The sequence below is a fragment of the Odocoileus virginianus genome, chromosome 13 (assembly GCF_023699985.2).
Source record: "Odocoileus virginianus isolate 20LAN1187 ecotype Illinois chromosome 13, Ovbor_1.2, whole genome shotgun sequence".
Taxonomy (NCBI): Eukaryota; Metazoa; Chordata; class Mammalia; order Artiodactyla; family Cervidae; genus Odocoileus; species Odocoileus virginianus.
Genome location: NC_069686.1, coordinates 51,655,660 through 51,672,501, shown reverse-complemented (window position 1 = coordinate 51,672,501; position 16,842 = coordinate 51,655,660). Strand labels below are relative to the sequence as shown.

The following is a 16,842-nucleotide window of genomic DNA, read 5'->3' as shown; positions in this document are numbered from 1 at the left end:
GGAGGGCATAAGCAGATATTTTGTCATTTTAGTGGAATTTGCCAGTGCCTCACTTTTGTCCTATATTCTGAGCACAACTTTGAACTAAGATGAAATAGGAATCAGAACTGAGAAAAGATAAAAATAGCAGTCAGAAACCCTATGGGGGGGGATGTATATATACATATATATGTATATATATTAGATCTGAAACTCTTCTGCCAAATTCCATTTTGAAAAAAAAAATATATATATATATATTTATGAGGAGAAAATGTTTAATAGAAATCCTGGTGGCTGCAAGTTTCAGAATCTTGAAATTTATATCCCTTCAATATTGACTTATTGTGCCTACTGCCACCACCAACGCTCACCCAGAAAAGTGAAGTTATTTATTAATATTCTCCATCACTAAAGAACAACTGTATACAGCAATTTAGCCTACATCTCTATAGGCTACACCTTTATCTTTAGTAGAAATGTTCTGGAAGTTTGTCTGTCTGTCTTTATAACTTTGCCTGAATAATCACAGCCATGTGATTTTTAACCTATTTCAGCTGTATTTCTAGTAACTCCTTTCTGTACTGAAATTGCATGTAATGACATTGTTTTAAAATGTAAAATTAGTTCTCCTTTTCAGTCTTAGACAATGGTTACTTTACAGGTGAATGTTACATATCACTAAGGGAAATCATCTTGTCTGAAATCTTTCTGAAACAACTTTGTAGTACTTCGAGGAGGAACAGGGATAGTAAATCACAAACAGGAAATAATCAAAGTTGGGATTTGGCTTTGAAGTTTTTACTTACAGTTTTATATGATAAGAAAATGAAGGAATATGAATTTAAAGTGGATACTTAAGAAAATTAGTTTTTGGTAAGTGTTAACCTGACACTCATATGTTCCTATTGTCATGAGTGATGATAATTATCATACTTTCGTTTGACCGTGGTATCTCCATTGCAAAAATAGGTTAAAAAGACCTCTGTTCTGATCCTTCAAGAGTTTTAAGTAGATTCATTGAAACTATTATAAAAAACATTTATTTTCTCTTAAGATAATTTTCAATTGGTATTTTCAAGGGATATGTTTCAATTGATATATTCAGCTCAAAAAATTAATTTTAACATTTTTTAATCAATAGTTTGATTAACATGGTAAAGCTGTTGTAAGTTGTATTTTCTTGCTTGAAGAATCTGGTTGGATAAAATAAAAACTTTTTTTTTTCCTCCATGCAGTTTTGTTAATCACCAATACAAATGTGGGGTATTAACTGAATCATGTTTATATTTTCACTTAATAACTGATTTTACCTTCCAACAGGAGAAAATTCAGATCCAGTTAACACAATCATTTGAAAAAGAGGAGAAGCCCTCAAAAGATGAAGCAGAAAAAGAAAAAGCCAGTGATAAGTTGCCCAGAAAAATGTTATCAAGAGGTTTGCAATTTATTTCTGTATTTTTTAAACAAAGGTTTTATTTCACCATTGATCCACCCTTTACCCCTTGAATAATTTTATATAGTATATTACTAATAAAATTAATCTAGAACAGACTGAAGGGGTGATATAGTTCTGGGCAAAAGGCATGACACAGATGATGATTTAGCCAAAAAACTGCACCTCATGTCAAAGTCACCAGGGAAGATAACTCATGATCATTTATTGGTCTGTCTCTTGTTTCAAAATAATGGAATCACTATAATTTAAATACTGATTCCATTAAAAATATGTATTTTTAATTCCTTACAATACAAAGAGCTAATGCCAAAATGTTTAGTATGCAGTAAGAATATTCTTGGAAACCCAAGATGTTTATTTTTCAGAGTGAATTTTAAAGAACTTCATCATATATCACTACAAGCCTACAAAAATGCTTTTTAAATTTATAGACACAGTTATGTTGACCAGTTTTATAAACAGCATAAGGATATTACATTTAAGGAGAAGAAATAAACATGAATATTTGTAAAAAAAAAAAATTTCTTTTTGAAAGCAAATTTTTTATGATAAATACTCTTTCAGAGCTAAAGTTCCTGCATATCTCCAAATTATTACCTTCTTATATTTGCAACTGAACTAAGCAGACTCAGTTTGCTGTCTGAATTATTCTGAGTTCTTCTTGTTTAATGAGGCATTTTTGAATATGAGAATTATGGTGAGTATATAAAAGGATCTTTAAGAATTCAGAGTAAATTAAAGTGACACATATGAGAGAGAGGTTTTCTTTTTAAGAAGGTATATAAACATGCAGTTAACATAAATCCATGTCATACTCATTATATAGGAGTAGCAAAATTGTCATCTGAATTCATCATAAATTCCATTTTCCTACTTCATCAGTTTTCTTTCATTGTGGGGCATCTCATTTTATTTGCTATGCATCATGTGTGAAGGGAAAGGAATTTGTTTCAAACAACTTTATACTGGGTTTTTGTGTTGTTGTTTTTTAGATTCCAGTCAAGAATACACTGATTCAACTGGCATAGATCTACATGAATTTTTAGTAAATACATTAAAAAACAATCCCAGGTAAAAATTAAATTTATAAGGTTTACATTGCTTCTAGAGTACCATAATTTTGCTATATATGTTTTCATTTCTGAGTTAGAATAAGATTAGAATATTTGAAGTACACTAGAAACATTTCAGTTTCTTAGGGCTAAGATGTTGCTGGCCTCTATATACACATGTGTAAATACCTTTTTTGCATTATGTATATCATGATGATATAAAGATAATTCATACTCTGTAGGAATTTTGGGAAATAAAGAATCACTAAGATATTTTTGGTCTTAATTGAGACTAAAGAGTTATCATTAATCATGAAATATGAGAGAAATATACCTCATGATAAAGCACTCAGCCAAATTACTCAGTATATTCACTTATAACAAGTTTCTGGACTTAACTGAATACAGAATTTTTGTTTCTTCTTGCTTAGTTTATGAACCTCCAACCCAGAGATTATAAGGTGCTTATTTGAGTCACTAACTAATTGTGAAATCCTTTGTTTTGCCAGGGTACTAGACTTTAACTTTTTGGCAGGTCATTGATCCCATTGAGGCATTCTTCCCAGAAAAAGGTTTATTCACAAAATATCTGACCAACCCATTCTTGGAGTAGAAGACTCGAAGGTCAGGAACCCCTCCTCTAGATGTTAGCTCCCCAGAATGGTGGTTAAATTTGTGAAATTTTTAGTTCATTGGGTAGGCACACGTGGTAAAAAAACATGAACAAGTCTCTTCAATATTGCTGAGGCTTATCTCATGTCTTACTTCAAGATACACCTTTAATTTCATTGAGGATTTATTTTTTCGGTACCAACTTGATTTTCTATTTCACATTTAAGTTTAATCCCAAATGGAGAACCACTAAAATGGAAAGCAGTCTCCTTATAGTAGGAAGTGTAAGTGTGAAGTCAGTCAACTCTGCGTGACTTCTTTGTTTCAGTTCAAGTTGATTCCTCAGTGGTCCCAACTGAAAGTAGTCCATTGAATAGGTGTTCGTTGGGTATCTATCATGTGCTCAGCACTGTGCTAAACTTTGTAGATATAAAGGTGAGCAAAATATAATCTCTGACCCTAAAATATTCACTTTCTATGTGCTAGGGCAAAATGGAAACCCCATGATATATAATTAGAATAAATGTTGTAAAAGAAGTTTTTCAGGGTGCTATAAAAGCACAGTGATGGGATCCCACCTCTGAGAGGATCTGGAAAGGCTGCACTGAAAAGATAATGCCTGAGCTGAATTTTGAATTCACAGTGCTTTCAATGGGAGCATGAGAACGTGAGAGAGACAAGAGCATTGCTAGTGCACAGCAGTATGAGAGGGAGGTGGTTTACCCAGGCAGACAAGATTGTACACTGGCTCTGGCAGGAAGGCATGTAGCAAGTAATTCCAGAAAGTGATGGGGAGTTTGTTAGTAAGGTATGACGACCCACTTCAGTTGTCCTCAACCTAGATCGGTACCAACACACTGGAGTGGTTACTGACTGAGTAAGAGTGCTGATGGGAAGCCAGGGATGTGATGAACAATTAAAAATCATCTTCGCTGAGATGCAGTAGTGCATCTACCATTTGAGAAATACTGAGTATGGCATGCTCTGTGGAGAAGTCATGACAGAATTTTTAATAGGGTAATTCCAGAGTGAGATTTCCTTTTTAGGAAGATTACTTCATCAGTGAGGGGCCGAGAATCATGAGCAGGGAGTGTGGGTAGGAGAACAGAGAGGAAAAGGCTTATTCAGAAGATATTTAAGAATTACTCCCGTGGCAGGACTTGGTGATTTTTTGGATATGGAATAGTAATGGTTTGTTAGAACAGAGCAGCTGCTAGGTTTCCAGCTGGACTGACGGTTAATCCCGTTAACAGGGGAGGTAATAAGGACAAGCCTGAGTGAAGTAAGACGTGTTCTGTTATAAATAAGTATAGTTTGAGGTATCTAATGAAACACTGTGGCAAGATTAAGTATATAGCTCTGATTTTCAAGTAAATGAGCCTGGATGCTGTTACAGATTAGGAGTCATCAGTAAAGGTGATCCTTGTTTTGTGAGTCTGGCCAGCGAGATGCAATAAATGACAAGGATGAAATTCTATGGAAAAACAATATCTTAAAGGTAGAGGAGAAGTAAGAGACACGGAGTCTGAAATTGCAGAGGAATCATGAGGACATTTGTCTTAGAAATCAGCCAAACAGCAACAGTTTCATTAAAGGTAAAATGAAGCAACCCATTAGATTAAGGAACTAGGAAGTTGTTGGCTACTTCAACAAAACATTTAGTTTGCTGTAGACTGGTAGAAATGAGAACTCAGTAGGTTAAGGGAAGGTAGAAAATACATAGCTAGTTTCTGTAAAGCAAGACAGGATCCTAAACAGATAGGACTTTTCTTTTTTCTGAACCCGTAGCAGGTTCAGAAGAAATTCCAAAATATTCTTCTTTTGTGCAGTTTTCTGTTCTCCTCTACAAATGCACAAGTTTTTACATTATCTGCATATGTGTTTTTGAAGTGTACAACTTAATGATTTTTAGTATATTCACAGATTCATGTTACCATCATTACCGTCAATTTATGAGCTTTTTCATCCACCTCCAAAAGAAATCCTTAACCATTTTGCTATCACCTCCTTATGTCCTGAACCCTAATCTAGCTTGTCTCTACAGATTTCCCTTTTTTGGGTATCGTCATATGAATGAAATCGTCTGTATGTGGTCTCTTGTGATTGGCTTCATTCACTTAGCATAATATTTTCAAGGGTCATCCATGTCGAGCAGCATGTATCGGAACATTAATTCTTCTGTGTTTGCATTTTTATTCAAAAAAATATGTAAGTGAGCCATTCATATAATGACTGATGAGTAAGTTAATACTAATGTCAGTGTGGTTTACTTAGTTGTGGCTAATGTTAAATTTTGTAGAAATAACGATTTTCCTAATGGCTCAGTGTTCTCTCAATGAAACACACCATTAATTGCCAGACATAGGTGGCACAAAATTAGTAATAAGTCTGGCAAATTTCCACTAGACCTTCAGAGCATTCTAGATGTTAAGCAGATTTACTTTTAATCATACTAAAATCTAGTTTACATTTTATTTCAAAATTTTCCTTCAGATCCTTAAATCTTGTTCTCATCCCAATGAATAAACTTAACTTCAGGTGTTAAATAACCATTTATCTGTAATTCCTGTTCTAAGAAATAACTTTCAAAAATTGTAATAACTAGTCATTACTAGATTAGAACCCAGGAACCTGCAGTTGCCCAGGATTGAGATTACACTCACTGACATGGTTTTTATGTGTTTTTGTATTGGTTTTATAACCATTTTCTGTAAATTCTACGACATACTGAAGAAATATGGACAGTATAGGCAACTGTGTCACTAATGGAGCCCCATGGATAAATTCTAAGAGTATATATTTTAAAAGTAAGCGATTTTGTTGTAGGGAACATCATGCAATTGTTCTGTGCTTGAAATGTTTTCTGAATTTACTTTTATTAGAGATAATGTTTAAATCAGCATATTTCTTGCCTGTTGCAGATATTTGACCCAGTTCATATAGAACACTGGGAAGGGGATGGTCAAAGGGAAGCATTCTTGTTTTCTTATTTTTTATTTGTCACTTGTGTACCAGCTGCACATGCTTTCTCAAAAGTCAGTTCTGGTATGATGACTAGAACACTAATAACTAAAAGATTATTGCCCCTTCATTTTAACTTCATGTACTTTATTGGTCAATTTGATTGAGATCTTTGTTTTTCTTATGTATTTCTTTAATAACAGATAGCATGTATTGGTTTCTTTTAAAGATTATACAATGACAAGTTCTATGTGTGTCTATAAGTTCATGTGCTAATAAACCTATGCCATATGAAAATTAATTTATGGATCTGTTAGTTTGAGTACTGTATGTAATGGTTCTGTAAAGGATTATTAATTTTTGACTTATGGCCATTACCAGGATATCTAACCTTGATGACAGAGTTGAAAATTTAGAAACTTGGACTAAGCTATAGCAGATGCAAGGCAGGAGGTGTAAATCTTGAGAACTTAGGAAAGCTATTTTTCTAACAAGTTCTACTTTTTGCTAACTAAAAATTTAGTAAACTAAGTAGGGGAACTTAATTTAATAATAAGTGGTCCATGTAATAATAGAAAATCCTCTGCAACCCATAAATCTACATATAAAAGGGAAAAAAGCCTGAATTTGTATCAATTACTAATAAAATTGTTAGGTTTTTGTTTTCTTTCATGGAGACAGCAGAAATTTCTTTTGAATACCAGTTCATTCACTGAGGAATATTTCACATATTGTAGGCTTGCTGTTTAGCTCAAACAGAGGAACCAATTTAAATGCACTGTTTCATGAATGCTAAGTAAGTTGCCTGCCTCTGATTCCTTTTTTTCCCCTACAATACGTATATAAAATACATTAGAAAATTTTACTATGTCAAGACAAATTGACCCCCAAAAACATTAGAAGAAAAGAGTCTTAACATTAAGTAAATCTTTTTCAGCGAAAACCATATGAAGTAAGTAAAATTTCCCATCCTCCCCTAAAATTTTAAGGAAAAACATTAAAAGACATTAGTAAAATAATCTGATGAATTTATTCCACTCAGATTTGTTGAGCTCCTCACTATAGCACAAATAACTAAAGTAATTGTGATAAATACTCTTTAAAGGTATGAAAGAAACAGGTTCTTCTATGAAAGAATGTAAGAAGCTGTGCTAGGGACTTCCCTGATGGTCCAGTGACTGAGACCCTGCACTCCCAATGCAGACAGCTTGGGTTCCATCCCTGGTCAGGGAACTAGATCCCACATGCCGCAACTAAGACCTGGTGCAGCCAAATAAATAAATGTTTTAAAAAAAAAAAAAAACGTGCTGGGCAAAGGAAACAGCATGTTCGAGGAACCTGTGAGAGGAACGAACTTGGGAAATACAGCGATAAGCCAAAATGATGAAGGTTTTGTGAGAAAGGGGCAGGAAATGAGTCTAAAGAGATAGATGACTGTCATACTTGCCTTGTAAGGCACATTGCATTAGTGCATGAGGGTGCTCAGTTGTGTGACTCTTTGTGACCCCATGGACTGTAGCCTGTCCAGCTCCTCTGTTCATGTGATTCTCCAGGCAAGAATACTGGAGTGGGTTGCCATGCCCGCCTCCAGGGGATCTTCCTGACCCAGGGATTGAACCTGCATCTCCTGCATTGGCAGGCAGATTCTTTACCTCCAAGCCACCAGGGAAGCCCCATGGGCCATGTTACAGATGTTCATTTCTAACCTAAGAGAAATGGGAAACCTGTGATAAATGTTTACCCCAGACCATGACATGTCTTCACATTTGTGTTTTTAAAAGATTGTTACGGATGTTCTAGGTAAAACAAATTTGGAGGTAACAAGGGAAGATACAGAGAGATAATATACTACTGTCATAGAGGTCAAATCACTATCCTGAATACTTGGTCCAGGGTAATTAATGGCAGCAGAAGGAGGGGAAAAATAGATCGAAGGTAGATAAAGTTTGCAATTGTAATTAACTGCACGGGAAGATTTGGAAAAGCACAGTAGTGGGCAAAAAAAGGTACTTCTAGTATGCTGAGTGAAAAGGTGGTGCCACTTGCTGAGGTGGAGTATACTAAAGAAGAAAAATTGAATGTTGCTGAAATTTTTATTAAAATGTAATCCTGTTCCACTTCGGGTTTAAAATCATCACTTAGGCATGTATTCTCTTGATTTTTTTCAACTGATAGAAAAATGTTTATGGTTAATATTAGTCAGTTTTATAAGGCTACTTTTGCAGTACAGAGAGATCAAACTCAGGGCTGATGTATAGACTTTCAGGCAACTTAAGCAGGGGAAATTATGTCCTCCCTTTGAGAATCTGAGAGGGATCCACTATGTAGTGTTTATTTGAGAGGGAAACATTAACCTCTTGGCCTAGTTTTCTTGATTTACAAAATTTCAGAAACAGAAAGCTGCTTCTGTAAAGCTGCTTCTAGCTTTAAGATTCTTGAGGTTTGTTTTTCCCACATGCACATGAAATTTACAGTGACCACAGGAATACTCTCTTGAGCTATGTTCTTGGTGTGTGAGCAAGGAGGTCCTTTGGGGAATGGTACCAGTGACTTGTTTTGTAAGTGCAGTAAATAGGACCCTAGTGGTCTGAAGGAGCACATGCCGGTGTTCCCTAGTGTCCTTATTTATTTTAATATTGGAGATACTTGGTTCACTTTGGTATTTTATCGAAAAAATTCCCAGTGTCTTAAAAATGTGTTATGGTGATTTTCAGAATAATTTGAAGTCTTCTTCCTCTGAGTTAGTCTTAGTAATATAGTTCATACTTCTCTGCTGTAGTTCCATTTATATACAAGCATTGGATTCCCACTGGAGTATTCCTGTTGTTACTGGCATTGCATGTTCTTTAGAGTACTGTTTCTATGGAGTTGAGCATGGTAACAAAAGTCATGAGCCTACCTAAAGATGTCTGTTTTCCTGCTGCTTCTTACTTTATTGAGTAAGGGATAAAGACTAATATTCTGTTATAATCCATGTATTTGCAGAACAGAATCTAATATAATACAATAGTACTTAACAGATCAAGATAATGATATAATGATAATTTTGAAATTGGATGGTATTCTCCCTACATTTGTATATGTGAAATTTTCCATAAGTTTTTTAAAAAGTCATCTTTATTCTTTTAAAATATTACTTTTTTAGAAAGCATATATCAAGCTTGTAATGTTCTTCAATGTACAGGTTTTATAAAAAGTATATATATAGCCCTGTAAATTCAACATTTATGATTATTTCAGTGTTAAGTTTTACAAGTTTTCGTATTTTGTTTCAGGGACAGAATGATGCTGTTGAAATTGGAACAAGAAATTTTAGATTTCATTGGTAATAATGAGTAAGTCCTGACCTTTAACAAGAAAATAAATTGTCATCACAGTTATTCAAGATCTGCTAAATTAGTCTTTCTTCTAATTCTAGGTCTCCCCGTAAAAAATTCCCCCCAATGACATCTTACCACAGGATGCTCTTGCACAGAGTTGCCGCTTACTTTGGATTAGACCACAATGTTGATCAGAGTGGGAAGTCAGTCATAGTAAACAAAACTAGCAATACAAGAATGTAAGTATCAAGAAAGGTTGTTATATGTGTGTGTGATAATTCTTTATCTTTCTGTAACATCCTTTTTTTTTTTTTTCTGTAACATCTTTTATCTCAGGTTTTCCACATGTTTTAGCAGCCTGCTTCAGCTTTGTGATAACCTTATATGACAGGTCTAAAAAATACACTCTGCTCACGAGATATAAAATGCACCAGTCTGGACTGAAATAAGACAGGTGACTAAAATAAGACAGGTGAATGAGGATTGCTTTTTTTAAAAAAAAAAAAGCAGGAAAACCCTCAAAAGTCATAATGTCAGTGATGTTTAATAACCATTTTCTTATGGATTTTAAATTAATACAATTTAAATAGCTACAGCCAACTTCAGGCAAATTTAAAAGGAAAAAGCAAACTTTAAAACAGTGACATTTTCACTAATTTTCTATCATTTCACTGTCTTTTCCATCTCTGTTTTTGCTTCTTTTCTTCCACAGATCTCAGGACACTGGGACTGTTGGTTGGTTAATCCAATATTATCCATAACATTGTGTACCCTTCTGGGCTATGTATGACTTAGTGAGCAAAAAATTTTAAGAAGAGGAATCATTTGCTTTAAAAAATGTTAGCTTTAATAGATAAATAAATAAATAAAAATAAAAAGTGTTAGCTTTGTAGTATGGTGAAATAGATAATCAGTGCTGATATTTGGGAGCAAAAGGCACAATGCAGAGGCACCTAAAGTTATATATATAGTCTTTTGCCTATTAGTGAAACTAATCCTAAAGCAACCTGTTGAATTCAGCTAAAATTCTTCATGGTGATCTATCAAAAGAATTGTCTGTATTAATTTCATATGTGACAGCAGTGGATCTGTGAGCAGCAGTCAGCTTCAGATGCCATAAATAATGCTTTTCAGTTCATAATTTTTCTTCCTTCCTTGAAGCTAGACTTCTCAAGGTTCTATTATGAACCATTTGGTTTGCGCAATTATATTTAATTCATTTATTTCTCTTTTGTTATAATGGTCTTTACCCTTGTAGCAGTTATCATATTGTTTGCTTGAACTAAGTTGGTTTTCTTCCATTTCAAAGAATATTTTGTCAAAAAGTTATATTTATTGGTGGAAGCTTGTACTTTTTAAATGATTGTTACTACAACTAAAATTAAATTAATGAAGACAGCTGTCTTTGAAAAGGATCCCATATTTCTTTAGGGATTAAGTTTTACCTGCAAATGTGAATCTGATTTAATTGTCTACTGCCTATCTTTTAGTCTTTTTTAAGTATCTTTTAGTCTTTTTTAAGTATCTTTTAGCTTTTTCCTAGTTAGTTATATCATGACTAAAGTGGGACAGTAACGGTAAGACATGAGCTGGACTGAAGGTGAATAGAAATCTACTTCATTTAACCAATACCTTTCAACATTACTCAGAGCTGCTGGATACCCAAGCACGTGTTCATTAGCAGGCATTTTGACTAACATTTCGACTGGTGACTCTCTAAGGTTTTCAATGCAGTGTAACCTCAGTTATTTGAATACTACACATGATATCAGGGTTCTCTTTATCCAGGTAGTCAAGAGTTTAGTTAAACACAGATGTTTATAATGTATTGATACCTAAAGAAGAAGGATCAATAGCATAATTATAACTAGACATTTCAGATCATTGAAGTTACACTGTATTTTTATTTTTTTCTTCTGGAATATGAAGAAGGATGTAAATCAGAAAACCTTAGAGATCTGCTCCACATTGAATAAAAACAAACTTGCCTTTTCCTCATAGGCAGATTACCCGCTCCAGCCTTGAACCAGTGGTGTTGTGGATGTCAACAACCCGGTGTCCACTGGGGTGTCTCAATTGGAGCGGGAAGTTGGCGATTGCAGGGCAGTAAATTCAGGCATCTATAAAAGACAGAGGTAAGACAGTCTTAAGGTTAGCTGAAATGCCTGCTAATGCTATTTGGTGTGGGAATCCAGCTGCTCTTAGAAAAGTTGCCAGGCTCTTGGTTAAATCTTACAGTCATATCGGAATAACAGTCTATCACCCAAGTACAAACTCCTTGAAAGAGAAAACGTGATTTTGAACAGCTGCAAAACAGTTGATATTAATCATGGGACAATCATGTGACAAATATAACAGTATACTGCCATTGTCAGGATTAAATAGATAATCTTTCAAATTCCTAAAGAAAGCAATCTTTTTCTCATCAGTTTGGCCATGGAATTTTTTTTTTTTTTTACTTTTTTTATTTTTCTCTTTAGTTCTGTGTATAGCTCTATGTGGAGATATGTTCTGTTTCACGCATCTAAATATATTTTAAAGATTTCTTCAGCTTACTTAGATAATTCTCATTTAAAATCTTTGCATCATTGGACAGAATGTAGATAGTACTCTATTAAAAATTCATTAAGTTAAAACAAATATTCAGAAGTGTTACTTGATTACTATGTATAATGAAATATCTTATGAAGTTTGCTGAAGATGTCCTTACTCAGGTTTATTTGTTTTAGAAATTTATTTACGATACCCATAATAAATTATATGACTATATCATATATATTTTAAGTATATGTAAAAAATTGCTTAGGAGTTCAGTTAGCCTTTCTTTATTGCCTGTAAATATATTTTTTATAGATCACATATTTCAGTTTTATGATAGGATGATATTAAGTCTCAGGAGTGTTGAATGAATTAATTTGTTGTAGCTGAGAATATATATCAGAAAGTGAAATTTTATATGATTATAATTTTCCAAGGGCAACAGTGTTCTGTCTGTTTTCCGGATCCCAGCAGAACTTGGCAGCATTTCCATAGAGGAAAAACCAATCAGCCATGAAATAAGTTGTTAAGAGTTCATAATCCTCACTTTAGGTCATAACGTTAACCTTCAAAATACTTCAAAATACCTGTTTCAGTTAATACAAAACAAAGATGTACTCCGCTGTAATTAAGAAAACTTGGTAACTTGGTAGCATTTTGAAGTAGTCTCTTAAGTTTTATTAAATTCAACCACAACATATTCGGTTATGTAACATCAGAGCAGGTACTGTAAGAGTGTAACATAAGATACTGTGCTGTACTTTTTCCTTTGTTCCAGAATTATTTCTTTGAATTAAAGGAGGCAATGCAAAGAGGATAGACAGGCTTACATACCAGGGCTCCAACTATGGCTCGGTCATTTCCTTGCCCCCTGATCTTGGACAGTTGCTTTAGTCATTTGATCTTAAGTTTTGTCAGTAGTATTTATAATAATAACAGACTTCTACTGTTTACTATTTTAAGTGCTGGTCATCTGTTAATTCATCTTCAGAACAACCTTATGAAGTAGGTAGACTGTAATGAGGAAAGTAGGGAAAAGAAAGTTTAGTAAGTAACTAAAGCAACTAAATGTTAAAACTGAGTATTTGAACCTGAGCAGTTGGATTCCAGAGCCCACAGTGTATTTCATATTTCCTTTCAGTCATGACGTGGGATAGTTAATGTTTTCTCATAAGATTATTTTTGAGGAATAACTGAGATAACATAAGTATCTATAAATAGCACCAGTGAGTAGGAACGTACTACCTTTTACCACTTTTCATAAAATGTAATATTTAACTTTTTTATCTGTTTTGTTCCCTTGGTTTTTGGTTTATTTTTTAGACCTGATCAGAAATTTACTGAACATATTAAGGATGATAAAGGTGAAGACTTTCAGAAACGATATATCCTCAAGAGAGATAACTCTAGCTTTGACAAGGATGATAACCAGGTAACCTAGCACATTTGGAACATTTTTATAGATGCTGGACTTATCCTGGCAGATCATTTCCCCAAGATTAATTGTTCTCTTTTCTTTAGATGAGAATACGTTTGAAAGATGACAGACGAAGCAAATCTATAGAAGAAAGAGAAGAAGAATACCAGAGAGCTAGAGACCGAATATTTTCCCAAGATGTATGTACTGACTTATATTTAGGTCTTTGTGTTTAAATATATGCTAATTGCATATTCACTGCTTCCTTAATCTATTGATCATATTTACTTTCAGCTACATTTGTTACATATAAAGTCATCTTTTTAGAAATACTATAGTCCTACTCATGTTAATGATTTAATAGTTTGTAAAATACTACATTGCTACAGTTATGTGTACTTTCAAAAGTTGGAAGCAGATCAACTAAGAAGTAGTACTTTGGATTGAGTATATAGTTTATATAGTATTTTTCCCTCTCAGACGTCTCACAGAATGGAGATTTTTGGAATATTGGTCACTTATCTACAAAATCATGTGCCCTAAATCCTACTTGCTAGTGGACTTCTCTTGATAAATAACTTGTTTCTTTTAAAATAAAGCTAATTGATTTTTTAAATTAATATTTGTTTTCCACTTTATATGTGATTATATGGAACAGATCTTTTAAGTGGCTGCTTATTTTACACATATATTCAAGAAGGGAATCAATTTGGTTTTTCCAGTATCTGTTCTGTGCAGTACTAGGGACTAGTCAAGGATATGAGAATATATGTAATTTGTGTTAATACTTTCAGAGATAGAAACTTTCTCTGTATTAAAAAAGAAATGACACTAAAATCTAGACTGTCAGTTAAAAGTTTATAATATTCAACAAATCTTATTGATCACCTTTAGTAGGTACTTTGCTGGGCACTAGATAAATGTATTCATGCACATTTACGATAAATTATCTCCCAAATGGCCCTATATGCGGTATCACTGTTTATATTCACAGATGAGGAAACTGAGGCTCCAGGAGACTAAGTAAAATAGACAAAGATCATCTAGCTAGAAAATAACAGGATTCAGCCTAGGTCTTCTGAACTCGGGGCCTAACCTAGATCTGTTTTCCTCTGTAATTGTGAGATGGATGAGGTCTCTACCCATGATGAGTATTGAGATAATGACAATACGGTGTGTGATTGGTATAGAAACATGAAGGTGAAATAGGGAACACAGTAGAGATGCACCAAAAACCAGAACTCTGGAGTGAGAGGAAGAGTTAGCTTCCAAGAGGAGACCTGAAGGATTGAAGTGTCCATGTCCAGGGTCAGCATCTGCAGGTGCCAGAGATAAATGAGAGCTAGACTCATGAGGAACTGAAGAATTCATAATCCACCTGGATTTTGGCCTAGGGGGCAGGAAGTGAGGGACGTTTCAATTGGATAATTAAGCAGGAATCTTATTTCAGCTTGCTCCTGAAATCTAGTGCAGAGAGTTGAGTTTTCAGCTAGAGCAGGGCTCAGCAGACTTCTTCTATAATGGAGCAAATAATGAGTATTTTAGGCTTTCCAACTATATAGCCTTCATTGCAACAACTCAAAATTCTCATTGTTTAATACAAAAGCAGCCGTAGACAATATGTGAATGATTGGACATGGCTGCGCTCCAGTGAATCTTTATTTAGAAAAAGAGGTAGCTGACTGTAGTTTGCTGACCCCTGTGCTAGAAGGTAGGGCTTCACTGGTGGCTCAGAAGGTAAAGAATCTGCCTGCAATGCAAGAGACCTGGGTTCAGTCCCTGAGTTGGGAAGATTCCATGGAGAAGGAAATGGCAACCCACTCCGGAATTCTTGCCTGGAGAATTCCATGGACAGAGGAGCCTGGCAGGCTACAGTCTGTGGGATTGCAAAGAGTCGTACACAGCTGAGCAACTAATACTAAGCGCTAGAAGATCAGTGAGCTATTAAGGAGTGGAAAGTCATGATCAGAGCGGTTTCTATGGCCTCTGCTGTTTAAATTGGATGAAAGGAGCAAAACTGATAGCTGGTAAACTAGAAGACTTATAATTAATACAAGATGCAACAATGATGGCTATCTGAGTCAGGTTGTTAGCACCGGGGGGCTTTTGTCTATAAGCTACATTGAGGCATAGCTGCTTAATCATTGCTATAGCTGCTGCCGAAGCAGAGCTAATTAAGGTATTTGTTGAGTGAATAAGGTGGAATCTATAGACATGTGTATATCTTGAATATTTAACAGTGAGAATGGGTTTACGTGTTGGAAACAATATTTGAATTTCAAGTTACTTTGTACAACAGAAATGAATTGCTTCAAAAATAGTGTCTGTTAAAAGTAAACATAGTATCTCCAAGTCAAAAAGATTCTTCATTATCATTTATTTGTGTACCTTATCACCATGTTTGATTTGAGGACCGGGAGTAACTGTTTTTTGTTTTAGTTATTACACATGATTTTTGTTGTCATCATTGGTTTACAGATGGCATTATTTGACAAATGCTCAACTTTTTATATCTGTTCTTTCTTTCTAGTCTCTGTGTTCCCAAGAGAATTATATTATTGACAAAAGGTGAGGAATTTAACATTTGTTTTGGTAAGTGTCTGACTGACGCTAATAAAAGTAAAAATGTTTTATTAAAATGCCAACAGAATCCAAGACGAGGATGCTAATAGCACTCAGCAGAGGCGCCAGATATTTAGGTATTGGAAGCATGTTTTCATGCAGTACAGTATTGAAAATTTAGAGCTTTTTCTTTCTTCATAATTTTCCTTTTTGTCTCTATTGGCTTTTCAGAGTTTTCTTTCTGAATTACAGAGTTAATAAAGATGCTTCAGGAAGATCAACAAATAGCCATCAGAGCAGCACTGAGAATGATCTGAAGTGCTCTGAACCGCGGCCCTGGAGCAGCACAGATTCGGACAGCTCTCTCCGGAGCTTCAAGCCCGCCGTAACCAAAGCCAGCAGCTTCAGTGGGATCTCAGTTCTGACAAGAGGTGATAGTTCTGGAAGCAGCAAAAGCATAGGCAGGCTTTCAAAAACAGGTATAAATATCTGTCTAGAACTGTGCAGTCAAACATTAGTTTCCATAATGTTGGCTTGGCATTTATCATATGGCTTCTGTAATTATCCTTAAATAAAAGATTCTTATCAGCAGTATATTGAGCACCTCCAAAGTACTTATGAAGTAATACGTGTATTGACATTAGGATTTATTCTCTATGAGACAGATTCACAGACATCAGTTAAAATAAGAATCCTCCACTGTGATGTAAACTTAAATCAGGTTGGTTAATGAGATGTCATCTCTTGTTTAAGTGCCTTAGGTGATTGGAAATCCTTCGGTGCCTAGTTACAGTTAGAAGCCTTGGTTTCTCACACAGGATTAGTTAACATTCATTGCATTTTTAGCTAATACCATTATTAGCTGAAATTCAACCACTACTATCATATCATTGCATTTCATGGTAAAGTTCACTTGCTGTTCAAAAAATGTATAAAATTGCT

General features: G+C 34.5%; 1 protein-coding gene across 9 annotated transcripts in view; it reads left to right on the top strand.

Annotated features, from left to right (window-relative positions):
• R3HDM1 (R3H domain containing 1) overlaps positions 1 to 16,842 on the top strand; it is a 90,985-nt gene that overhangs the window by 18,967 nt on the left and 55,176 nt on the right. For 7 of the 9 annotated variants that reach the window (XM_020879264.2, XM_020879263.2, XM_070476273.1 and 4 more), the window contains 9 exons: positions 1,303 to 1,417; positions 2,431 to 2,509; positions 9,339 to 9,398; positions 9,482 to 9,622; positions 13,245 to 13,353; positions 13,443 to 13,538; positions 15,869 to 15,906; positions 15,987 to 16,037; positions 16,153 to 16,379. In XM_020879264.2, the coding sequence (XP_020734923.2) occupies positions 1,303 to 1,417; positions 2,431 to 2,509; positions 9,339 to 9,398; positions 9,482 to 9,622; positions 13,245 to 13,353; positions 13,443 to 13,538; positions 15,869 to 15,906; positions 15,987 to 16,037; positions 16,153 to 16,379 (916 nt within the window). The remainder of the gene's footprint in view (positions 1 to 1,302; positions 1,418 to 2,430; positions 2,510 to 9,338; positions 9,399 to 9,481; positions 9,623 to 13,244; positions 13,354 to 13,442; positions 13,539 to 15,868; positions 15,907 to 15,986; positions 16,038 to 16,152; positions 16,380 to 16,842) is intronic. The other 2 variants (XM_020879260.2, XM_020879261.2) reach the window with 2 other exon arrangements.